Source organism: Erithacus rubecula, assembly GCF_903797595.1.
Source record: "Erithacus rubecula genome assembly, contig: scaffold_141_arrow_ctg1, whole genome shotgun sequence".
NCBI classification, from domain to species: Eukaryota; Metazoa; Chordata; class Aves; order Passeriformes; family Muscicapidae; genus Erithacus; species Erithacus rubecula.
In genome coordinates this window covers 751,679-777,962 of record NW_027635538.1, presented here as the reverse complement: position 1 = coordinate 777,962, position 26,284 = coordinate 751,679, and the positions used below count along the sequence as shown (strand labels likewise).

The following is a 26,284-nucleotide window of genomic DNA, read 5'->3' as shown; positions in this document are numbered from 1 at the left end:
TTGGGTTTTTATTGGTTTTATTTTTTTGTGTGTGTGGTTTAAAGACAAAGCTGAGCTCACTCCCCTCACCATCCTTGCTCCTGCCTGGCTGGTGAGAAAAAAAGAGAATTATTAAAATCAAGATGACTAAAAACTCCCCAGTTTTAGCATTTTATTTTCTTTTTGCCAGGGTGAAATGCACGAGAGGGAATTTCTTGTAGGGACTCAGATGTTGATTAATTCCCATCCACGTTAAAATCCCACAAATTGTGAGTTCTGCAGCACTTGGAGCTAATAAAATAAAAATGGAGCCCTAATTAAAAATGGAGCCCTAATTAAAAATGGAGCCCCATCTCTCTCTACAGGGCATTTTAAGGATAAATTGTCCAATTGTGAAATTGCACCTAAATTATTTTTATTTTTAACCCAATGACCGACCAATGTGGAATTTTCTGTCCAATCACACAAAATCACCCAAACCCATGAAGAGGGTGAAGAAAAAAAAAGGTGAAGAAGAAAGAAAGAAAAAGGTGAAGAAGAAAGAAAAAGGTGAAGAAGAAAGAAAAAGGTGAAGAAAAAAGACAAAAAATCCACCCTAAAACCTCCACCTTGTTTTATATTTATTGCTCACAAGGATCAATAAATTCTGGGGAAAAAAAAAAAACCCACAAAGGTCAAGAGATCCTGAGGAAAAAAAATCACAAGGATCAACAAATTCTGGGAAAAAAAAAAACTCAAAGGATCAACAAATTCTGGGAAAAAAAAAACCAAAATTATCAATAAATTCAGGGGAAAAAAAACCCACAAGGATCAAGAGATCCTGGGAAAAACCCATAAGGATTGAGAAATTCTGGAAAAAAAAACCCACAAGGGTGAAAAAATTCTGGAAAATAAAAACACAAGGATGGACAAATTCCAGAGAAAAAAAAAACAAAACACAAGGATCGACTAATTAGGAAAAAAAAAAAACAAAATCATCAACAAATTCTGGAAAATTGACAAATTTTAGTAAAAACCCTACAAGGATTAACAAATTAAGGAAAAAAACCCAAAATTATCTACAAATTCTGGAAAAGACACATAAAGATCAACAAAATTAAGGAAAAAAATCTACAAGGATCAACAAATTCTGGAAAAAGACCACAAGGATGAAAAATTTTAGGAAAAAACCCACAAGGATGGACAAATTAAGGGGAAAAAAACCAAAATCATCAACAAATTCTGGAAAAAACCCACAAGGATCCACAAATTCCAACTCCTGACCCTGCCCAGGACGGGTCCAACAATCCCACCCTGTTCCCAGGAGTTTTCTCCTGATAAATCTTCCCACAATGACATAAAGCTGCACCTGAAGATTTATTTCAAATTAAAATTAAATAAAAGCACAGCCACAGGAAATCCTGCCCAGCCTGGATCCTGATTTTTTTCCAGGAATTTTGGGGGTGGGAGCAGAAGGGACACCCCAAAGTGGCCAGGGGTGACAGGGACAGCTCGGAGAGCAGGACAGGAAATTTGGGGATGCTGGAAACACAGAATCCTTCAGGATTCTGGGATCTGGAAAACCTTTAAGGAATCTGGAGAAGGTTTTTAGGATCATCCAGAGCAACCCTAAAATCAGCAGGGTCAGGGCTGCCCCAAGTGCCACATCCACGGGGATTGGAGCATTTCAGGGTGGGGATTCCACTCCTGCCTTTGCCAGAAGGAATTCCCTAAATTTCCATCCTCATTTCCCCTCCCCGTGTCCCTGTTCCCAAATCCCCCCAGTGTCCCCTCCTGGCAGAGCCACAAGGTCCCTGAGCCTCCTTTGCTCCAGCTGAGCCCCTTCCCAGCTCCTCAGGGATTCTCCATTCCCTTCCCAGCTCCTCAGGGATTCTCCATTCCCTTCCCAGCTCCTCAGGGATTCTCCATTCCCTTCCCATTTCCCTCAGGGATTCTCCATTCCCTTCCCATTTCCCTCAGGGATTCTCCATTCCCTTCCCATTTCCTCAGGGATTCTCCATTCCCTTCCCATTTCCTCAGGGATTCTCCATTCCCTTCCCATTTCCCTCAGGGATTCTCCATTCCCTTCCCATTTCCCTCAGGAATTCTCCATTCCCTTCCCAGCTCATCCCATTGCATCCCCCAATCCCACTGCCCCCCCTAATCTCACTGAATCCCAATCCCACTGCATCAACCCCATTGCATCCCCCAAATCCCAATCCCACTGCCCCAACTCCACAGCATCCCAATCCCACTGAATCTCCCAAATCCCAATTCCACTGCACCCCAAATCCCACTGGATCTCCCAAATCCCAATTCCACTGCACCCCAAATCCCACTGGGTCTCCCAAATCCCAATTCCACTGCACCCCAAATCCCATTGGATCTCCCAAATCCCAACCCCCCTGCACCCCCTTATCCCACTGCCCCAATCCCACTGCACCCCAAATCCCACTGGATCTCCCAAATCCCAATCCCACTGCACCCCAATCCCACTCAATCCCCCAATCCCACTGCACCCCAATCCCACTCAATCCCCCAATCCCACTCAATCCCCCAATCCCACTCAATCCCCCAATCCCACTCAATCCCCACCCCACTGCACCCCCAATCCCAATCCCTTCCCCCAAACTCCTCTGCAGTGTCAGGATTCTCAGTTTGGGTTTGCCAAAGGATTTTTATATTTTCCCCCAGCAGTGCTGCCCCTGCTCCCCCTCTTGGGATAAACCCCAAACCTGGCACCACCCCACACCCCAAAATTTCAGCGGGGGGGGCTCCAAAAAAAGGGAGAAAAATCCTTTTTAAATAATTTAAAACTCCCCAGCACTGAGGGACACTCAGAGGAAAAATCCTTTTTAAAATAATTTTAAACTCCCCAGCATTGAGGGGTTCCAAGGGAAAAAATTCACCTTGGGGTAAATTTTTGGAATTCTGGGGGTCCCAGGTGAATTTTGAGGGTCCCAGGTGGGACTTTGGGGTGAATTTGGGGAATTTGAGGGATTTTGGGGATGTCCTTGAGGGGTTTTGTTGAGGATTTGGGGGATCCCAGGGGGGTTTTGGGGGAATCCCAGGTGGGATTTGAGGGAAATTGGTGCCCTTGGCCACAAATCCAGAGGGAAAAAAAAAAACCAAAAAACTGTATTCCACAGGAAAACCTGCATCCCACAGGAAAAAAAAAAAAAAAGCATCCCCCACACACACACCAAAAAAAAAAAAAGCCCTTAAAGGAGGAAAAACCCCTCAAAGGAAGGAAAAAATCCCTAAAGGAAAATTCCACAGAACAGAAAAAAATGTTAATTATTTCCCATGGAAAAAAAAAAAAAAATTATATTTTTTCAGGAATTGCAGCAGGGCTGGGAAATACAGGGATTTACATCTCAGGAGAAAACATCCATAAAATCTGAGATATTTAAGGATATTCCTTCAGGAAAATAATTGTGCTCCACACATGGACCCAGACTAGTCCATGTCAAAAATGTTAATTATTTCCCAGAAAAAAAACCTGATATTTTTTCCTCCCCACCAAAAAATTTCAGAGCTGCACAGCACCAGCAAGAAAATTCCAGCAGCACAGCAAGGAACTGTGCTTTAAAATTAACAAAAAACTTAATATTAATTCCCATTATTTAATTATGGACACACCAAGAGAGGCTCAGGCTGCCTTTCAGCAGGAGAAAATCAGGATTTGGGAATTTTTTTTGTTGCAGATTCCCCAGGAGTTAGTGCCCAGAAAAAAGGGATGGGATGGGATGGGATGGGATGGGATGGGATGGGATGGGATGGGATGGGATGGGATGGGATGGGATGGGATGGGATGGGATGGGATGGGATGGGATGGGATGGGATGGGATGGGATGGGATGGGATGGGATGGGATGGGATGGGATGGGATGATGGGATGGGATGATGGGATGGGGGGAGCTGAGGCAAAGTCTGACCCTCAGTGCCAGTTCAGCTCTGAGTTCTCAGTCTGCAGCCCCAGGGCTGTGACAGATCCTGGGGATGGTTTTGGGGGTGATTTTTGGGTGATTTCCATCCCTCAGGAGATATTTCATCCCAAAGCTGGTCCAGGCTCTGCTTCCTGCCCCAGGAGGGCTCAGGAATTCCCTCCTCACCCCAGGATAAATCCAGGGAAGCTGTTCTTGCACAGATGTGGCTCCTCCTCAGGCACATCTGCAGCACAGAGCTCTGTCCTGGAGTCACCCCAGACAGCCTGGCAGGGACCTGACCCCGGGCTGCCATCCCATCATCCCATCCCATCCCATCCCATTATCCCATCCCATCCCATTATCCCACCCCATCCCATCCTATCCCATCCCATCCCATTATCCCATCCCATCATCCCATCCCATCCCATTATCCCATCCCATCCCATCATCCCATCCCATCCCATTATCCCATCCTATCCATCCCATCCCATCCCATCCAGCCAGGAGTCCAGAGGATCAGGATGGGACAAGGCCAGGATTCCACAGGGACAGAGCCAGAATTTCAGAGGATCAGGGAAAGGACAGGGTCAGGATTCCAGAGGATCAGAATTCCAGAGGATTAGGAAAGGACAGAGCCAAAATTCCAGAGGATCAGAAATAGACAGAGCCAGGATTCCACAGGGACAGAGCCAGAATTCCAGAGGACCAGGAATGGACAGAGCCAAAATTCCAAAGAATCAGCAATGGGAAAAGGACAGAGCCAGGATTCCAGAGGGACAGAATTCCAGAGGATCAGGAATGGGACAGGGCCAGGATTCCAGAGGATCAGGAATAGGAAAAGGACAGGGCCAGAATTCCAGAGGGGACATAGCCAGAATTCCAGAGGATCAAGAACAGAAAAAGGACAGAGCCAGAATTCCAGAGGGGACAGGATGGGACACAGCCAGAATTCCAGAGGATCAGAATTCCAGAGGATCAGAATTCCAGAGGATCAGGAATAGACAGAGCCAAAATTCTAGAGGCTCAAAAATGGGACAGAGCCAGAATTCCAGAGGGGACAGGAATGGGACAGAGCCAGAATTCCAGAGGGGACAGGAATGGGACACAGCCAGAATTCCAGAGGGGACAGAGCCAGAATTCCAGAGGATCAGCAGTGGGACAGGGCCTGGGCTGGAAATCTGGGATATCCCACAGCCAAAATCCTCTTTAGCTTTGGTTTATTTGTGCTGGTTGTTTTCCCATCCTTTAGCAAAGGCACAATTCCAGCTCAGGACGTGCTGGGAGCTCTGAGGGCAGCAGGAAGAATCCCAGGATTTCCCTGAGTTTCTGCCCAGTTTTCCAACCCCAGAATCCTTCCTGGATGCTACAGGAACAGGACTCAGAATTCCAGCCCAGCTCCATCAGAAAATGCAGATCATCAACCACCCAAACCATTCCCTGACCTGTCCAACATTCCAGACAAAAGACACATAATCCCAAAAAAATAAAATTAAAAACTCAAGGAATGAGGAGCTGGAGCTCCTCTGCCTCAGTGAGCACAAGGAAAACACCAACCCCAGCAGGAGCTGATACAGGAATTAGGGAGCTCAGCCTAATTCCAGCCCTGCTTTAATGAATTCATTAATTTAATTAATCCACTCAGGAGCTCACCTGAGCCTCCTCTCACTGCTCTGAGCCCTGCAAACTCACAAGCCCAGTTTATCTTTCAGATACATTTATTTATTAGTTATTTTTCAGATATGGTTTCAGATCTCCATGATTTTTGGATAAAAACAGAGCCTGGCTGATTTATTCCCATTTGAGGTACAACATTCCTGATTTTCCAGCAGGAACTGGGAATGCACCAAGGAACAACCTGGAAAGTAAATAAACACCTGGGAGGGAAGAAAAGCAAGGGAGGAACTCGTTTGTACAGGACACAAAAGCCACAGAATCAGGCAGGGAAAAACAAAATTCACCTGAAAATCGCTTATACAGACACAAAAATCAGGCAGGGAATCACAAAAATCACCTTGGAATAGTTAGAAAAGGGAAAAAAAAAAAAAAGCCACAGAATAGGCAGGAAATTATAAAAAAAGTCACCTTGAAATCGTTTGAAGAGGACAAAAAGCCCCCAAGTCAGACAGGGAATTACTGGAATTAATAGAAATTATTTCCAGGGGACAAAAAAAAAAAAAAAAGCCACAGAATGAAGCAGGGAATAACAAAATTCACCTGGGGATAATTTGAAGAGGACAAAAGAGCCACAAAATCAGGGTTGGAATCACAAAATTCACCAGGAAATCATTTCCAGGGGACAAAAAAAGCCACAAAATCAGGCAGGGAATTGGAAGAACCACCTGGAAATTCTGAGTTTTCCAGCAACTGAAGGCAGAAAAGGTTCAGCCAGGGCTGCTTTAACTCATCAAACACTGATTAAAAACTCTTCAATTTCAAATTCTTGCTGCTTTAAAAAAATCCTTCATCAACTTCCCAAGGGCTCTCAGGGGTTTGCACAGCTCAAGCTGTTTAAGAGAGGATTAAAAAGTGATTTAATCCGGGCTGAACTTGAGCCAGGAGGTGACACTGCAGAGCTCAGTGAGGGAGGGACAGAAAACATCCCCAGGGTGCAGCCAAAAATGGTTTGAAATTCCCAAATTTCAGATTGCAGGGAAAAGGGGGGAGGTTTTACCCTAAAAAAATTAAAAAAAAAAAAAAAAAACCCAGTGTCACCCATCTCAGTGAGCAGAGCTAAAATACAGAGCTGAGTAAAGAAAACAGAAATATTGGTGTAATGTACGAGACAAAATAAACAGAAGGACAGAAAGAGCAACAAATTTGGAGTAAATAAAAATGAGAGCACTGGGGTGTCACAGCTGCCTTTAAGGTAGAAACATTCCCCCTAAAAGGTTTTCTGCAGAATTAAAAAATCTTTTAAAATCCAGATCAAGAGAGGAGCCAAAATGACTCTGTGAAATCAGGTGTAAGGACAGAGAGAGGGAAAAGGGGAATTCGAAGTTGTGGGTGTAATTAGGAGAGGCTGAAGGGCAGGAAAATGTCTGTATCAATATCAAAGGGGTCAGGAACTGATAAAAACCCGATTCTACAAACCATAAAAACCGATAAAAGCCCAGATCTGCAAACCCAAAGGGGTCAGGAATTGATAAAAACCCGATTCTGTGAACCATAAAAACCGATAAAAGCCCAATTCTGCAAACTCAAAGGGTCAGGAACCGACAAAAGCCAAATTCTGCAAACTAAAAGAACCAACAAAAGCCCAATTCTGCAAACTAAAGGGACCAGGAACCGATAAAAGCCCAGATCTGCAAACCGAAGGGGTCAGGAATTGATAAAAAACCCATTCTGCAAACCAAAGGAACCCATAAAACCTCAATTCTACACGAATAAAAGCCCAATTATGCAAACCAAAGGGACCAGGAACCAATAAAAACCCGATTCTGCAAACTAAAGGAAGCGATAAAAGCTCAGTTCTACACCAATAAAAACCCAATTCTGATAACCAAAGGGATCAGGAATTGATAAAAACCCGATTTTGCACACCAAAGGAACCGATAAAAGCCCAATTCTGCACACCTAAAGAGTCAGAAATTGATAAAAACCCAATTCTGCAAACTAAAAGAACAAAAGCCCAAGTCTGCAAACCAAATGGACAAGGAACCAATAAAAATCCGATTCTGCAAACCGAAGGGACCAATAAAAGTCCAAATGGGCACCAATAAAAGCCCAGTTCTACACACCAAGGAGGTCAAGAATTGATAAAAACCCGATTCTGTGAACCAAAAGAACCGATAAAAGCCCAATTCTGCAAACCAAAGGGATCAGGAATCAATAAATAATCCGATTCTGCACACCAAAAGAACCGATAAAAGCCCAATTCTGAAAACTCAGGGGGTCAGGAGCCGACAAAAGCCAAATTCTGCAAACTAAAAGAACCAACAAGAGCCCAGTTCCGCACCAATAAAAGCCCAATACTGAACACCGAAAGGATCAGGAATTGATAAAAAACCAATTCTGCACACCAAACTGGTCAGGAATTGATAAAAACCCAATTCTGCACACCAAGTGGTCCAATAAAAGCCCAGTTCTACAAACCAAAGGGACCAGAAATTGATAAAAACCCGATTCTGCAAACCAAAGGAACCGATAAAAGACCAATTCCATAAAACAAAGGAACCAAGGAAAGCCCAATTCTGCAAACCAAAAGAACCAGGAACCAATAAAAGCCAAAAGTCTTCGAACCAAATAAACCGATAAAAGCCCAATTCTGCAAACCAGAGGAACCAATAAAAGCCCAAATGGGCACCAATAAAAGACCAGTTCTACACACCAATGATGTCAGGAATTGATAAAAACCCAATTCTGCAAATCAAAGGGACCAGGAATTGATAAAATACCGATTCTGTAAACCAGAGGAACCAATAAAAACCCAAATGGGCACAAAAAAAAGCCCAACTCTGCAAACCAAAGGGACCAGAAATTGATAAAAACCCGATTCTGCAAACCAAAGGAATCGATAAAAGCCCAAAAGGGCACCAATAAAAGCCCAGTTCTACACACCAAGGATGTCAGGAATTGATAAAAACCCGATTCTGCAAACCAAAGGAACCGATAAAAGCCCAAAAGGGCACCAATAAAAGACCAGTTCTACACACCAAGGAGGTCAGGAATTGATAAAAACCCGATTCTGCAAATCAAAGGGTCAGGAATTGATAAAACCCCAATTGTGCCCCACCCAGCTCGGGGCTGAGCCCTGGCAATGCTGCCCTGGAAGAAAACCCAGCCTGGCTCCTGGACACTCAATAATTCCATCATGCCCATAAGAAATGAGTCACCTTTTTAAAATAAATTAAAAAAAAAAAAAAGTTTCCACCATCCTCTTTTCCTGCCTGGCCTGAGCTGCTCCAGTTTAACTCTGCCACCCTTGCTGATGGTTAATTGTAATTAAATAGCCTCAGATCCAGCAGGGAATGAATAAAACCCAAATCTCTCCCAGGCTGGACACTCTGAGTGTTTCTCCTGTGGGAATGAAAAGCTCCACATCAAACCCAGCTCCCCACCCAACTTTATTATCAAGGAACGATATCAGCTGCACTTTGTCCTCAGAAATGAAAAAAAGAAAAATCCACCCACACTCCTCACCCTGGCAGTTCCCACCCATCCAAACCAGTTTTTACAGAATAATAAATCTCATTCCCAGCATCTCCCCACTGCTCAGTTTACCCTGAGAAGCAACTCCAGGAAGAAAAAACTGCCAGAAATCCAAATATAAATGAGGGAATGGGCAATGCCAGGAAGAAAAAACGACCAGAAATCCAAATATAAATGAGGGAATGGGCAATGCTGATGCGACTCCAGAGCTCTGCTGCTCATAAATTCCAAGTTTTCCTTATTTAGCATCACTGCAAATCCCCCAGCTCCGAACCTTTGCTTTGGAAAAAGCCCCAATCCAGGATTTTGGGGAAGTGGAGGCACAGAAAGGAGGGGCCCCATCCCCACCTGGAGCAGCTGAAACCCCAAATTCTCCTCTCCAGTTTAACCCCGAGATAAGGCAGCGGGTTCTGCTTCTGTGTGAATTTCTGGATGGGAATTTCTGTTTCTGATTGTGAATTTCTGTTTCTGATTGTGAATTGTTGTTTCTGATTGTGAATTTCTGTTTCTGGCTGTGAATTATTGTTTCTGATTGTGAATTTCTGTTTCTGGCTGTGAATTGTTGTTTCTGATTGTGAATTTCTGTTTCTGGCTGTGAATTGTTGTTTCTGATTGTGAATTTCTGTTTATGGCTGTGAATTTTTGTTTCTGATTGTGAATTTCTGTTTCTGGCTGTGAATTTCTGTTTCTGGTTGTGAATTTCTGTTTCCGGCTGTCAATTGTTGTTTCTGATTGTGAATTTCTGTTTCTGATTGTGAATTTCTGTTTATGGCTGTGAATTTCCATTTCTGGCTGTCAATTCCTGTTTCTGGCTGTCAATTGTTGTTTCTGATTGTGAATTGCTGTTTCTGGCAGTCAGTTTCTGTTTCTGATTGTGAATTTCTGTTTCTGGCTGTCAATTATTGTTTCTGATTGTGAATTCCTGTTTCTGGCTGTCAGTTTCTGTTTCTGATTGTGAATTTCTGTTTCTGGCTGTCAATTGTTGTTTCTGATTGTGAATTTCTGTTTCTGGCTGTCAGTTTCTGTTTCTGATTGTGAATTTCTGTTTCTGGCTGTCAGTTTCTGTTTCTGATTGTGAATTTCTGTTTCTGGCTGTCAATTGTTGTTTCTGGCAGTCAGTTTCTGTTTCTGGCTGTCAGTTGTTGTTTCTGATTGTGAATTTCTGTTTCTGGCTGTCAATTGTTGTTTCTGATTGTGAATTGTTGTTTCTGGCAGTCAGTTTCTGTTTCTGGCTCTCAGTTTCCCCCGTGCCGATGATCAGTGCTGGAATAACCCCCCGAGCCAGGGTAACACTCACACCGCCGCTCGGCCGGCGGATTTTGGGCGGATTCAAAGTTTTTGGGAGAAGTTGTGCGCGGTTTTAAGGGCGGGGAAGGACGGATGGGTTATCAGCGATGCTGACTCGCTGCAGCGATTAGATGCGGATAAATGATCCGAGATTCTCGTGTATTTGAAGAAATCGGGTGATTCCTGATGAGGCACAGCTGATTAACCCACAGAAGGCATTGCGGCGCGCAAACAAACCCCGAAAATCGGCGGGTGCGGAGGGACGGGGAGGAGCTGAGGCAGCGGGGAAGGGGCAGCAGCAGCCCGGGCTGGAGAACCGGGGGAGGAGAACAAAGGAGCCCGAGCAGCCCCGGGGAGCCGGGATGAGGGCACGGCGCCCGCTCCTACCGCAGCGTGGGGCCGATGCAGGCCGTGTCCGTGCTCTCGATCTCGCGCAGGATCCGCTCGTGCTCCGCCGCCGTCTCCAGGCTCTCCAGCTCCGCCATCTTCGCCCGCTCCATGGGGCCGCTCGCTCCACCTGCGCGGCCCCGCCCGGCCCGGCCCGGCCCGGCCCGGCTCAGCTCCCCCCGCGCCGGGAGCGGCAGCGGCACCGCCACCGCGACTCGGCTCGGCTCCGCCGCGCGCGGCACCACGGGACTTGTAGTTCGGGAGGGGCTGGGGCGCGCGGGGAATCGCGGGAGATGTAGTCCAAAAGGGGCTGGACCACGCAGGGAATCATGGGAGATGTAGTCCAAAAAGGGCTGGACCGCGCGAGGAATCATGGGAGATGTAGTCCAAAAGGGGCTGGACCCCGCAGGGAATCACGGGAGATGTAGTCCAAAAGTGGCTGGACCCCGCAGGGAATCATGGGAGATGTAGTTCGGGAGAGGGCCGGGCCTACGCGGCCGCTCCGCTCGGGGAGGGAGGGACGGGGCGGGAGCAGCCCCGGGGCCGGGGGGGCCGGGGCGAGGTTGGGTGGGGATGGTGTCGCATCGCTGAAGGGGACACAGCCCCTGAATGACACAGCGCCATGTCCTTCTCGTGAGGGGACACAGCCCCCCGGAAAAAGAGCCGGTGTCCATAAAGGAGACAGAGGAGTGCAGGAGCTTTATTGGGATAAAGGCAGAGAGCTCAAGGGGCACAGCCTGCGGGGGTTTCTCTCGGTTTTTATCCCAAACTCCCGGCGGGACTTTGCCCTTTTTCCTTTCCCACTGCTCAGGTACCAGGGAGGCGCAGCCCTCCCGAACCGCCTGCCCCATATCCCCCTTGGAACCCCAAAACTCGGGGATTTCACCCCAAAACTCGGGGATTTCACCCCAAAACTCGGAAACTCCGCCTCGTGCAGACCCAGCTGTTTCAAGAGTCTGTCCCTGCTCTGTGACAAACCTGCTGCTTGAAATAAACCCAAAATTCAGGAATTCCCACTTGTCTGTTGCAGGAGTCAGAGTTCGAAATAAAATCAAAATTCAGGAATTCCCACTTGTCGTTGCAGAGTCAGGATTTGAAATAAACTCAAAATTCAGGAACTCCCACTTGTCTGATTCTGGAGTCAAGGTCTAAAATAAACCCAAAATTCAGGAATTCCCACTTGTCTGTTGCAGGAGTCAGGGTCTAAAATAAACCCAAAATTCAGGAATTCCCACTTGTCTGTTGCAGGAGTCAGAGTTCGAAATAAAATCAAAATTCAGGAATTCCCACTTGTCTGATTCTGGAGTCAAGGTTTGAAATAAACCCAAAATTCAGGAATTTCCACTTGTCGTTGCAGAGTCAGGATTTGAAATAAACTCAAAATTCAGGAACTCCCACTTGTCTGATTCTGGAGTCAAGGTCTAAAATAAACCCAAAATTCAGGAACTCCCATTTGTCTGATTCTGGAGTCGGGGTTTGAAATAAACCCAAAATTCAGGAATTTCCACTTGTCTGATTCTGGAGTCAAGGTTTGAAATAAACCCAAAATTCAGGAATTTCCACTTGTCTGATTCTGGAGTCAAGGTTTGAAATAAACTCAAAATTCAGGAATTTCCACTTGTCTGATTCTGGAGTCAAGGTTTGAAATAAACCCAAAATTCAGGAATTCCCACTTGTCTGATTCTGGAGTCAGGATTTGAAATAAACTCAAAATTCAGGAATTTCCACTTGTCTGATTCTGGAGTCAAGGTCTAAAATAAACCCAAAATTCAGGAATTCCCACTTGTCTGTTTCTGGAGTCTGTCCCTGCTCTGTGACAAACCCGACACATCCAGCCCCACCTCAAAGCCGTTCCCACCGCTCCTCACCCGCACGGAGCTGCTTGCAATGGTTTGTAACTGTTTGTAATTCTTTGAAATTGTTTGTAATGGTTTGTAATTGTTTGTAATTGTTTATAATTGTTTCTAATTGTTTGTAATTGTTTCTTACGCCCCCGGCAGAAGCTCCTGCAGGCACCGAGCAGGATCCGGACCCGCCGCGGTTCATCCCCGGGAGCTGCGGGATCCAAGGACACAGCGAATCCTCCTGCAGAACCGGCAGCATCCCTGCGTGCCGAGGTCTCCCGGCTGATGCGGGTCCCTCTGTTTGCTCCTGGTATCAGTTTGTGTCGGGAAAACGGCGCTGGAATGTCCCGCTCCGGCCGCACCTTATCAGGTACAGCGAGATGGAGAGCAGGGATCCCCGACAGGAATCCCCCACCGGGGGATTCTGCTGTGCTGCGCTTGTTTCACCTTCTGAGATGAAAATAAAATATCCCTGGGACCTCCCCACTGCTGCTTGTGAAGGTGGAACACTGTTGGTTTAAATGACATGGAATTATTAATTAAATAATGTGGAATTATGGAATGGTCGGGGTTGGAAGGGACCATAAAGATCATCTCGTTCCAGCTCCTCAGGGATTCTCCATTCCCTTCCCATTTCCTTCGGGGATTCTCCATTCCCTTCCCATTTCCTCAGGGATTTTCCATTCCCTTCCCATTTCCCTCAGGGACAATCCCTGCAGGAATTCCCAACAATCCCCAAATGGGATCCCAGGGACAATCCCTGCAGGAATTCCCAACAATCCCGATGGGATCCCAGGGACAATCCCTGCAGGAATTCCCAACAATCCCCAAATGGGATCCCAGGGACAATCCCTGCAGGAATTCCCAACAATCCAAACTGGGGATCCCAGGGACAATCCCTGCAGGAATTCCCAACAATCCCGATGGGATCCCAGGGACAATCCCTGCAGGAATTCCCAACAATCCCCAAATGGGATCCCAGGGACAATCCCTGCAGGAATTCCCAACAATCCCGATGGGATCCCAGGGACAATCCCTGCAGGAATTCCCAACAATCCAAACTGGGGATCCCAGGGACAATCCCTGCAGGAATTCCCAACAATCCCGATGGGATCCCAGGGAAAATCCCTGCAGGAATTCCCAACAATCCCGATGGGATCCCAGGGACAATCCCTGCAGGAATTCCCAACAATCCCGATGGGATCCCAGGGACAATCCCTGCAGGAATTCCCAACAATCCCCAAATGGGATCCCAGGGACAATCCCTGCAGGAATTCCCAACAATCCAAACTGGGGATCCCAGGGACAATCCCTGCAGGAATTCCCAACAATCCCGATGGGATCCCAGGGACAATCCCTGCAGGAATTCCCAACAATCCCCAAATGGGATCCCAGGGACAATCCCTGCAGGAATTCCCAACAATCCCGATGGGATCCCAGGGACAATCCCTGCAGGAATTCCCAACAATCCAAACTGGGGATCCCAGGGACAATCCCTGCAGGAATTCCCAACAATCCCGATGGGATCCCAGGGAAAATCCCTGCAGGAATTCCCAACAATCCCGATGGGATCCCAGGGACAATCCCTGCAGGAATTCCCAACAATCCCGATGGGATCCCAGGGACAATCCCTGCAGGAATTCCCAACAATCCCCATATGGGATCCCAGGGACAATCCCTGCAGGAATTCCCAACAATCCAAACTGGGGATCCCAGGGACAATCCCTGCAGGAATTCCCAACAATCCCCCCGGGATCCCAGGGACAATCCCTGCAGGAATTCCCAACAATCCCGATGGCATCCCAGGGACAATCCCTGCAGGAATTCCCAATAATCCCGATGGGATCCCAGGGACAATCCCTGCAGGAATTCCCAACAATCCAAACTGGGGATCCCAGGGACAATCCCTGCAGGAATTCCCAACAATCCCGATGGGATCCCAGGGACAATCCCTGCAGGAATTCCCAACAATCCCAATGGGATCCCAGGGACAATCCCTGCAGGAATTCCCAACAATCCCGATGGGATCCCAGGGACAATCCCTGCAGGAATTCCCAACAATCCCGATGGGATCCCAGGGACAATCCCTGCAGGAATTCCCAACAATCCCCAAATGGGATCCCAGGGACAATCCCTGCAGGAATTCCCAACAATCCCCCCGGGATCCCAGGGACAATCCCTGCAGGAATTCCTGCGGTTTCGGGATCCATCCCGGGCTGCCCGTGGGACAGACCCGGCTCTGCGGTGCCACCCGGAGAAGGGGATTATTGATTATCAGCGATTGTTGATTATCAGCGATTATTGATTATCATTGATTGTTGATTATCAGCGATTGTTCATTATCAGCGATTGTTGATTATCAGTGATTGTTCATTATCGGCCATTGTTCATTATCAGTGATTGTTCATTATCAGCGATTGTTGATTATCAGCCATTGTTGATTATCACCGATTGTTCATTATCAGCGATTGTTGATTATCAGCGATTGTTCATTATCAGCGATTGTTCATTATCATTGATTGTTCATTATCAGCGATTGTTCATTATCAGTGATTGTTGATTATCGGCGATTGTTCATTATCAGCGATTGTTGATTATCAGTTATTGTTGATTATCAGCGATTGTTCATTATCAGCGATTGTTCATTATCGGCGATTGCCGTAATTGAAATTAGCGGGGTTTGCGCTGAGCCAATCGCGCTGCAGGCAGCGGATCTCCCTGCCGTGCTTAGGCGGGTTTAAACAAGGCTGCTAATGATCCGTGATGGGTTTAATTTAATTACAGGCTGTGAGCGACACCAGCGCCGGGTTCAGCTCCAGGGCGCGGATCTGAGGAACTGGATCTGCTGGGAGGAGGCTGCTGAGCCCAGGAGATTGTGCTGCAAAGGGATTGAGCAGAGACGGGAATTTATAATCACAGAGACGGGAATTTAAAATCACAGGGACGGGAATTTAAAATCACGGAGGTGGGAATTTAAAATCGCTGAATGGTTTGTGTTGGAAAAAACCTTCAAGCCCATTCCCATCCCATCCATGGCAGGGACACTCTCACTGTCCCAGGTGGATCCAACCTGGCCTTGGACACTGCCACAGCAAATCTGGGAATTCCAGCTCAATCTCCCCACCCTCCCAGCCAGGGATTCCTTCCAAGATCCCACCATAAATCTCTCCTCTTTCAATTTAAAACCATTTCCCTTGTCCTACCCTATGTGCCTGTATAAAAAGTCTCTCTCCCTTTGCTCTCTAGCCCCTGAGAGGAATGTCGAATTCATCTTTGCAAACGAGATGAGGATCTGCTGCCAGATAAAAACAGCACTGAGAGAGAAAAGAAACAATGGGATGGATTCCACTGATTGATGAATGGAAAAGATGTTTGCCTTTACAAACAAACTGCAGCTTTGCTGAGAAATGAAATTGGATATTGGAAGAAGCAATGGCGGGGGAAGTAGGAATTCTGTAAGAATTAAAAATTAAAAGGGAGGGTTATGCAATAGAGGGGAATCTCAGGTATCAGGGGTTTGGGGAGTCTGTGACTATCAAGTAAGAGAGAAATTGGGATAAAAAGGAGGCTGAGCCCTCCAAAAATCTGAGAGATCCCAGGGGAATGCCCCATGGCCTCTCCCTTTATTCAAATAAAGTTACAGGACTCCTCTGTCTCCTTTTTGGACATTTGGTGTTTGTGGATTCATTTTCCTGACACAAGGAACAGAAATCAAATGATCCCCAAAAAGCAAAACCCACAGGGAACCCCATCACCCCCCTCAGGATAAAATGTCCCATTTCCTCAGAAATCTCCCCAAGCATTTGTCACCCCCACATGAATATTCATTGCTGGTGCCTGCCTGGGATTTGTCCTTTTTTATTTGTTGCCACACAGACTTTGTCCCCTTTGAGAGCCTGTCCACAAGAACTTTATTTCTTTCTTCTCCCCTCTCACTGCCATACCCATGCTGAATGGGTATTGTTGGAATTTATTAATCAAATCATCAGGCAAGCAGAGATGGCTCTGCCCAGCTCATAATCCTAAAAAATGAGATTGGCTTTGCCTGACAGATCCTATTGCCATTAACTCTTTTATGTTGTCTTAATTTCCTCCTAATGAAGCTCCATATAATTGGGTTTTATGGAGCTGACAGCAGCCTGATAATGCTTTAAAATTTCCCCCTTTTAATTACTGACTCACAGTGATTCCCGGGCCTCCAGAACTTCCCTAGTGAGGCAAAACTTGCTAAAAAATCGATGTGATGGGTCAGAGAGCTGGAGAAGCCTCATGTGCAAATTCCTTTCTGGTTCAACAATTTGCCTCTGTCCAAGACTTCTCAAATCCAGAAGCAGCTGAATCAACACCAGCATCAGAATTTATTTCCTTTTTTTTTTTTTTTTTTTTTGTTTTTTTTTTGTTTTTTTTGTTTTTGTTTTTAACTTCACAACCTCCTGCTTGTTGTTTTTATTCGGGGGTTTCATTTTGTGCTGTGGTTTGGCCAACTCCTGCAACATCTCCTGGCTTTTCTCCTTCCTTTCCCACTTTTCCTTCTCCCTGCTGGATTTTCCAGGTGACCTCAGGAGCCACGGGCATGGTGACAAGAGCCAGGGCCACCTCAGGAGTGACACCAACAGTGACAGCAGCCAGGGCCACCTTGCCCATGGCAGGGGTGGGATGGGATGACCTTTAAGATCCCCTCCAACCCAAATTCTGGGATTCCATGATCATTTCTCTGCTCCCCAATTCCAGCTCTGGGCTCATTTGCTCACTCAGTTCCCTCCCACTGATTATAATTAAATTTAGCAGGAGCAACTTTCAGCAGTTAGAAACAAAACCCTCCCTTCAGCTTGGAAGCACAGAATGGTTTGGGCTGGAAGTGACCTTTATTTTTTTTATTTTACTTTATTTTTTTCTGACGATCTCAATTTTGCCGAAGGTGTAAGATTTGCTTCAGCAAAACAGAGAGAGTTTGGGATTTTGCCACACTGCGAATTTTTCATGGTTTATTAGAGTGTTGGAGGGGTCCAGCCCAGCCTGTGGCTGCTTAATTGAGTGAAATCCCACTCCAGTACCTGCCTGGAAACATCTGGCACGGCACGGAACAGCTGGGGATCCAATCCCTGCTGCCAGCTCACTCCACACAAACCAGGTATTCCTGGGAAAAATCCGCCTGGAAAGTTGTACACAGAAATATATATTAAAAAAAAAAAAAAAAAAAAAAAAAAAAAAAAAAAAAAAAAAAAAGATTTTCAGGCTTTTTGCGATAAGAGAGGGTTCTTATTCCCTGCTCCCGTTCGCGCTCTTGCTGGCTCGGACCCGGGCCCCGTTCCCGTTCCTTTTCCCGTTCCCATTCCGGTTGCTTTTTCCCGGTCCCATTCCGGTTCCTTTTCCCGTTCTCATTCCGGTTCCTTTTCCCGTTCCCATTCCGGTTGTTTTTCCCGGTCCCGTTCCCATTCCGGTTGTTTTTCCCGGTCCCATTCCGGTTGTTTTTCCCGGTCCCGTTCCCATTCCGGTTCCTTTTCCCGTTCCCATTCCGGTTCCTTTTCCCGTTCCCGTTCCGGTTGTTTTCCCCGGTCCCGTTCCCATTCCGGCTGTTTTTCCCGTTCCCATTCCGGTTGTTTTTCCCGGTCCCGTTCCCATTCCGGCTGTTTTTCCCGTTCCCGTTCCGGTTGTTTTCCCCGGTCCCGTTCCCATTCCGGCTGTTTTTCCCGTTCCCATTCCGGTTGTTTTTCCCGGTCCCGTTCCCATTCCGGTTGTTTTTCCCGTTCCCATTCCGGTTGTTTTTCCCGGTCCCGTTCCCATTCCGGTTGTTTTTCCCGTTCCCATTCCGGTTGTTTTCCCCGGTCCCGTTCCCATTCCGGTTGTTTTTCCCGTTCCCATTCCGGTTGTTTTTCCCGGTCCCGTTCCCATTCCGGTTCCTTTTCCCGTTCCCGTTCCGGTTGTTTTCCCCGGTCCCGTTCCCATTCCGGCTGTTTTTCCCGTTCCCATTCCGGTTGTTTTTCCCGGTCCCGTTCCCATTCCGGCTGTTTTTCCCGTTCCCGTTCCGGTTGTTTTCCCCGGTCCCGTTCCCATTCCGGCTGTTTTTCCCGTTCCCATTCCGGTTGTTTTTCCCGGTCCCGTTCCCATTCCGGTTGTTTTTTCCCGTTCCCATTCCGGTTGTTTTCCCCGGTCCCGTTCCCATTCCGGTTGTTTTTCCCGTTCCCATTCCGGTTGTTTTTCCCGGTCCCGTTCCCATTCCGGTTCCTTTTCCCGGTCCCGGTTCCGCTCCCTCACAGCGGCCGCAAGAGGGCGCCCCGCTCCGACCACGCCCCCTCTCGTCACTGACCAATCAGAGGCGGCGGCGCTGCGCGCGCGCTCGGGGCGCCCATTCACAAAGCGGCGGGGGCATGAATGGGGCGGGTCACGTGGGCAGAGGCGTTCCCACGGCCCCTGCGCTGCGTTCCGGGATGGAGCCGGGACCGGGACCGGGATCGGGACCGGGATCCTGGGCCGCCACCGCCTGCGTGGTGACGGGCGCTTCCCGCGGCTTCGGCCGCAGCCTGGCTCGGCTGCTGGCGCCGCAGCTCGGGCCCGGCTCGGCGCTGCTGCTGCTGGCGCGATCCGCCGATGCGCTGGGCGAGCTGGCGAGCGAGCTGCGGGCCGGGACTACCGGGAATGACCCCGGGAATGACCCCGGGAATGACCCCGGCAGTGACAGCGGCAGTGGCCCCGGGCTGCGGGTGCAGTGCGTGGCCGCTGACCTGGGCTGCGAGGAGGGGCTGCGGAGGGCGAGCGCTGCCCTGCGGGAGCTGCTGCAGGACCCGACCTTCGGCCGCCTGCTGCTGGTCAACAACGCCGGTAACCGCTCGGCTGTCCCCTCCTGTCCCCGCTGTCCCCTCCTGTCCCCGCCTGTCCCCGCCTGTCCCCGCTGTCCCCTCCCCGAACCACTGCCCTCCATCCCCGGGGACAGCCGGCTCAGCCCCGCTCTCTCCGCGGTTCATTCCTTGCTTGGGGTGCCAGCAAATATCCCCAAAGAATGAAGGAACTGGGGGGATTTCACCCTGTCTGGGTGTTGGTTAATTAAAGGAATTAATTAGGGGGCGGGTCCCTGGCAGTGCTTTGCTGCTCTCGAGGTTTTACTGTGGCATAAGAACAGTTTGTCAGCAAAATTAATTCACAAACACCAGAGGTTTATGTCCAAAGAGGAGACAGAGGAATAAAATAATATTCAAATAAAGCAAAAAGGACTCCTCTGTTAAAAGGGAGTAGTTATCTGAGACTTAAATAATTAATTGTCTGTCATTTCATGTTTGCTCAGCTGTGCTTGCAATGGGAAAAGACAAAACTAGTGAAACATAGACAATGCAACCAGAAACCCATTCTTTGGAAAACTGGATTATGCCCAGAAATCATTTGTATTGTCATTGATGGAAAAGGTCAAGAGTTCAGGGTGAAGAAGACTCACCTTACTTCCTCCTTTTAGACCCCTGCCCACAGAAACGACCCCAGACTTAATTTAAGAAGTCAATCAATGCTTAATAGCTATTCAAGCTAATTACCACAGTAAAGGGGGATGGGAGGTTCTGTTATTATGAATATATATTTATTTGAATCCTTTGCCAATAAACAGACCCTGTGATCACCTCACCTTCAATTGGTAGAGAGTCTTTTGTCCATCACGGTTGAGTATCTACAGAGCAATATCATATTTTGGTGAATCAATACAGCAGGGTGAGGGCTGGACATTGTTTGAGATCCCCCCCAAACCATTGCACATTTGTGATTCCCAGGCTCTTTGGGAGACATCTCCAAATCCTTCCTGGACTTCACTGACCTGCAGGAGATCAACACCTACTTCTCCTTCAACATCAGCTCAGCACTGTGCCTCACCTCCGTGGCCCTGGGGGCGTTTGGGGCCCGGCCTGGCTGCAGCAGGACCGTGGTGAACATCTCCTCGCTGTGTGCCAGGGAGCCCTTCCCCAGCTGGGCTCTGTACTGTGCAGCCAAAGCTGCTCGGGACATGGTGTTCAGGGTGCTGGCCCTGGAGCAGCCCCAGCTGCGTGTGCTCAGCTATGCCCCAGGTCAGGAGAGGGGCTCCTGCTGCAGGGAATGGGCACAGGTGACATCCCAGCTCCTGGGGGGACAGCTCCAGTGGTGCTCTCTGGTTTTCCATAGTGGAATTGGGCTGGGTGGGAAAGGATTTTAAACCCATGGGACACATCGATGTGCCAGGGGGTCCAGCCTGGCCTGGGCACTGCCAGGGATCAGGGGCAGCCACAGCAAATCTGGGAATCCCAGCCCAGGCAGGAATTGCTTCCCAAGCTCTGCCTGCTGGGCTCCAGCTGTGCTCCATGGGATGAGGGCCCTGCACAGCTGGATCCCACATCTGCTCAGGGGCACCATGGGCTGCTCAGTCATGGAATCCCAGAGGAGTTTGGGTCAGGAGGGACCCCAAATCCCAGCCCATCCATGGCAGGGAGACTCCCACTGTCCCAGGGGGATCCAGGGGCAGCCACAGCAAATCTGGGAATCCCAGCCCAGGCAGGAATTCCTTCCCCAATCTCCCCTTTCCCAGTGGAGCCATTCCCTGTGTCCTTGTCCCCAATTCCAGCTCTCCTGGAGCCCCTGCAGGGACTCTGAGCATCCCCTGGAATTTTCCCTTCTCCCCAGCCCATTTCCAGAGGGAAAAATGACCCCTGGATATTTTTTTAAACCCTTAAATAATTTTTTTGCTGCACTTTTTTCTTTTCCCCAGGACCCTTGGACACAGACATGCAGCTGCTGGCCCGGACCAGGACTGGGGACCCTGGGATGCGCCAGCACTTCCAGAGGATGCAGGAGCAGGGGCAGCTGATTGACAGCTCTGTGTCAGCCCAGAAGCTGCTCCAGCTCCTGAAGGAGGATTCCTTCCCCTCTGGAGCTCACGTGGATTTCTATGACATCTGAGCTTTGCCTTCCTGCTTTGCTCCCAGCTCAGCCTTTCCCTGGTGCCTCCAGCAGGATTTTGTTCAAATCTTGGGGTTTGGGAAGTGTTAAGACACCTCTGTGTGCCTTATAAACAGCCCTGGTGGCCTTGTGGGGTTGGGCAGCAGCTGGAATCCCTCAGTTCTGGGGTTTGGGAGGAGAGGAATGGCCCTGGAAGGTTCCAAGTGTCCCCACAGCAGCAGGTCCCCAAGGAGTGGCACTGTCCCCCTGAGCCCTGAGTCTGCCCTGCTCCCCAGGGGTCCCCACTCCTCCTGTCTCTGAATCCTGAGCTCAGGTGCAGCAAGAGCAGGAATCACCAGGAGAGGGAGCTGGCCTTGGGAATTTTGGGAGTTTTGGGAATTTTGGGAGCCTGGCTGGAGTGACCAGCTCAGGGAAAGCTGATCAGAGCAAAGACACAGCCCCAGTTCCTGCCCTGCTCCTGCTGCAGGTTTTGGGTCCAAGCCTTGCTTTGGGGCTTCAGCCCCTTCCTTTGAATTCTTTGTGGAGGTTTTGTGTCACTTTTTTCATCAGATTCCAGCAGGCACAGACACACAGAGGCTTTTCTTCTGGAAAGTTGATGCAGAAAAGTTGTTTTGAAGCCCAGCACAGCCCCTGTGTGCCCTGGAAGTGCCCAGTGCCCCTCTGTGCCCCCTCCACCCCACCCTGCAGCTCAGATTCTGTCACCCTGGCTCTCCAATCATTAAAAATTCTAAACCCATCAGTTTTAAAGTCTGCTCTGGGGTTTTTGCTGTGTCTTTAAGGGTGGGAGGGTGGGAGGAGGATCTTGGTTAAGCACTGGCTTCACCCAGCAAGGCCCAGAATTCCCTCCTGAGCCCTTTCATTAACTCTCTGCTCATTTAATCCTGGCAAGCTCCTAAATCCCTCCTCCCAGCCAGCCCTGCTGGGCCCTGGATCATTTTCCAGCCCCTTTTCTCTCTCCCCACAAGAAGCAGCAGCACAAATCCATGGTGGAGCCCCCTGAGGAAACTCCACACCTGCTCCAAGGGGATCTGCACACCCCAGGCACATCCCAAGCACAAATCCCATGGATGTGATGTCCCACTCCTGATTTCCCTGGTAAAGTTTGGTCACAGTTTGTCAATCCCTCCCAGCTCTCCTGGAGGTTTCATTTTTGGGGTTTCATCCCCTCAGTGTCCCCATTTCTCTGTGCAGCTGTTGGGATGGCTCTGGGATCCCCAGGGCTGTGCTGGGTTTGGGATTCCCACTCCAGGAGCAGAGCTCTGCCCAGGGAGAAATGACAGAGATGCTTTTGGGACATTGCCCTGGGTGTCACCATCCCCCAGGTGTCACCATTCCCTGGGTGCCACCATTCCTGATACCAACATCCCCTGGGTGTCACCATTCCCTGGGTGCCAACATTCACCAGGCAATGACCCCCTAAATACCAAAATCCACCAGCTATCAACATCCCCTGGGTACAAATATCACCTGGATACCAAAATCCTCCAGGTACCTGCATCACCCTGGGTACCAACATCTCCCATGTACCAGCATCTTTGGGTGGCAGCATCCTCTGGATACCAAAATCCACCAGGCACCAGCATCTTGGGGTACCAAAATCTGCTAGTCACCAACATCCCCTGGGTACCAGCGTCCACCAGGTACCAGCATCTTTGGGTACCAAAATCTGCCGGGCACCAACAGCCTCTGAGTGCCAGCATCCTCTGGGTACAAGTATCACCTGAATACCAAAATCCTCCAGGTACCAGCATCACCCTGGGTACCAACATTCACCAGGTGCCAGCATCCCCTGGGTACCAGGATCTTTGGGTACCAGCATCACTCTGGGATCCAGGATTTTCCGGGTTCCAGGATTCTCGGGGGTTCCAGGGTTCCCTCCCGGGGCAGCCAGCCCGTGCCCCGGTGGGCGCTGTGCGATGCTGAACCTCACGGAATTTTTCATTTTCATTTCCAGTCACCAGCTGAGGGCGTGCCGAGACCGGGCAAAGGAGCCCGGCTGGAGCGGGGAGCCCGGGGATGCCTCTGGAAAAGCAGCCGGGAGGGGATGGAGCCGCTGCACCGACCCCTCGGCCACTCAATTGTTAATTAAAAAGCCGCATCCCTGCGCCGGGGGCTTTGCCAGAGGCTGGAGTAGGGCAAATACAGAAGGGTGTTAAAAATGAGGGAGTTTGGGGCTCTCAGAGCTGTCCCAATTCCAGAGGCAGGAGCTCCCAGCTCACCTGGGCAGGTGTATCCCAATGGATTCGTGTGTCCCCGTGGGCACCCCCGGGATTTGGGGCTGGGGATGAACCCTGCAGGGAGTGACCCCAAAATGAGCCCCTCCATCCCAGCAGAGCCAGGGATTCTGCTCTCCCTGCAGGGAATCAAGTGCTGAGGTGAGGTTTCAACCCAGAGGTGTGTTTTGGGTTTTTAAACCCAAAAATCCTCCAAGCCTGGGGTGTCCCTCCAGGCACTTTCCTCCCAAATTCCACAAGTTCCCGCCCTGCCTCCTGCAGCAAAACCTCTGTAGGGCCTTTCATCCCTTTTCCCCCTTTTCCATCCCCCTGAGCAGGGAGATAAAGCAGCAGCAGCAGCTCTGCAGGTGCCTCCTGGGGTGGAATCCCTAAAAATGCCACACAAAGCCCCGTGATGGCCTCAAGAGCAGCTTGGGGCATGAGGGGAGGGGGCTGGGCAGTGTTTTGGGGTGACACCGGCAGCCTGAGTGACCCCGGATCCCCGGGGGACACTCGCCAGCGCTGGGGACACACTGAGCCCTTTGTGCCCGTGCTGGGCTGGGCTCAGCCGGGTCACGCAGGAGCCAAAAACGCGGCGGGCTTTGGCTGTGAGCAGAGCTCGGGGCTGAGCCCCTAAATCCCCCCAAAGCCACCCCAAATGAAAGGCAGCTCACCCCTGACCTCCCAAAGCTCAGCTCTGCCCGGGCTCGGCAGGAGCAGCTCCCCCAGCTCGACCTCGGTGTCGCGGTGCCCAGGAATGCTGAGCTCGGCAGGACAGCGAGCGCCGAGCTGGGACAGGCAGCGACCAGCGGCTGCCTTTGCCCAGGGACAAAGGGAAAGGAGCTGCTGCCCCCTGCAAGGGGGGAAAGGGCCGGCACCGGGACCCCCACCCTGCCCCGGGGTGCCCATGGGGTCACACCCACCGGCCACGGGCACCAGGCAGATTTGGGGATGTCTTGGGGCGGTGCTGGATGGGCAGGATGAGAGTGTGGGAGCAATAAACTCCTTTCAGGTGCTCACAGAGCCTGCTCTGGGCACTGCCCCCCTGCCTGTCCTCCTCCTGTCCCTCTGGCTGTCCCTGCTCTCAGCCCGGTGTCACAGTTCCAGCCATGTCCCCTCCTCGCTGTCCCCTGGTTTGGTGGCCTCAGGAGCAGCTCCAGCACGGGGATTCTGTCCCTGCAGGCAGTGCCCAGGCCAGGAAAAGAGATGGAATTTGGGAATAAAAGCAGGAAATGCAGTGGAGATCCAACCTGGCTCAGCCCAGGTGACACTGCTGTGAAAATAAAATCAGGGAGAGAAATGATCCCAAAGAAAGAATCCTGCTGGGATCAAAGCACAGGGAAGGAGGTGGCAGCAGGAATTCCGTGTGGAAATCCCAGAGATTTTGTGTCTGGAGCTGGGGAAAGACAGGACAGGGACAGGATGGACTGGGAGCAGCCCTGGGAGGAGGATTAGGGCTGATCCCAAGGAAAGGTGGGAATTGTGTCCCTGTGCCCCAGGCTCAGGTGAGACCCCACCTGCAGAGCTGCCCCAGCCCTGGATCCCAAATTCAGGAGGACGTGGAGCTGCTGCAGAGAGTCCAGAGGAGATCATGGAAATGCTGCCAGGATTCTGGAGCCAGGCTGGGAGAGCTGGGAATGTTCCCTGGAGAAGGGAAAATTCCAGGGGATGCTCAGAGTCCCTGCAGGGGCTCCAGGAGAGCTGGAATTGGGGACAAGGACACAGGGAATGGCTCCACTGGGAAAGGGGAGATTGGGCTGGGATCTTGGGAAGGAATTCCTGCCTGGGCTGGGATTCCCAGATTTGCTGTGGCTGCCCCTGGATCCCTGGCAGTGCCCAAAGCCAGGCTGGATCCCCTGGGATGGATGAAGGTGTCCCTGAACATGAACTGGATGATCCTTGAGGTCCCAAAGCCTTTGATGAGTCAGGTCCCCATCAATGAGTAACGAGGGCCAGAGAGGAGCTGACAGATTAACCCAGCCCAGAGCAGGTTCAGGGTTGTGCTGACGTGTCCTGTCAGAGATCTCCCACTCCTTAATGAGTGATTAGTTACTTTGCTCTGGAGGTTAATGGGGATGCACTGCAGAAATGATCTGTGATTAATTAAACAGCTTGAGCTGGTGCAGGCACAGCAGTGAGCTGAGCTGGGCTGAGATGAGCTGGGACTAGGGCTGGGTCCAAACTGGGATTAAGGCTGGATCCAAACTGAGATTAAGGCTGGATCCAAACTGGGACTAGGGCTGGATCCAAACTGGGATTAAGGCTGGATCTGAACTGGGTCTGGATCTGAACTGGGATTAATACTGGATCCAAACTGGGACTAGGGCTGGATCCAAGGTAGGATTAAGGTTGCATCCAAACTGGGATTAAGGCTGGATCCAAATTGGGATTAAGGCTAGATCCAAACTGGAATTAAGGCTGGATCCAAGGTGGGATTAAGGCTGGATCCAAACTGGACCTAGGGGTGGATCCAAACTGGGATTAATACTGAATCCAAACTGGGACTAGGGCTGGATCCAAACTGAGACTAGGACTGGATCCAAACTGGGATTAATACTGGATCCAAACTGGGACTAGGGCTGGATCCAAAGTGGGATTAAGGCTGGATCCAA

At 49.8% G+C, this 26,284-nt stretch overlaps 2 protein-coding genes across 4 annotated transcripts in view; one reads left to right on the top strand and one right to left on the bottom strand.

Annotated features, from left to right (window-relative positions):
- The window catches only part of EXOC6B (exocyst complex component 6B), a 171,631-nt gene extending 160,795 nt beyond the window's left edge, over positions 1–10,836 (bottom strand). For 2 of the 3 annotated variants that reach the window (XM_079333105.1, XM_079333106.1), the window contains exon 1: positions 10,709–10,836. In XM_079333105.1, the coding sequence (XP_079189231.1) occupies positions 10,709–10,821 (113 nt within the window). In that variant the 5' untranslated portion in view covers positions 10,822–10,836. Of the gene's footprint in view, positions 1–5,205; positions 5,210–10,708 lie in introns of those variants that run through there. The other variant, XM_079333107.1, reaches the window with a different exon arrangement.
- Positions 10,837–18,951: 8,115 nt separating this feature from the next.
- SPR (sepiapterin reductase) lies at positions 18,952–21,662 on the top strand. Its single transcript, XM_079333122.1, has 3 exons — positions 18,952–19,371; positions 20,304–20,594; positions 21,269–21,662. Exons 1-3 carry the CDS (start codon positions 18,981–18,983, stop codon positions 21,457–21,459), a joined length of 873 nt encoding a protein of 290 aa, XP_079189248.1. The 5' UTR covers positions 18,952–18,980; the 3' UTR covers positions 21,460–21,662.
- Positions 21,663–26,284: the final 4,622 nt, after the last annotated feature.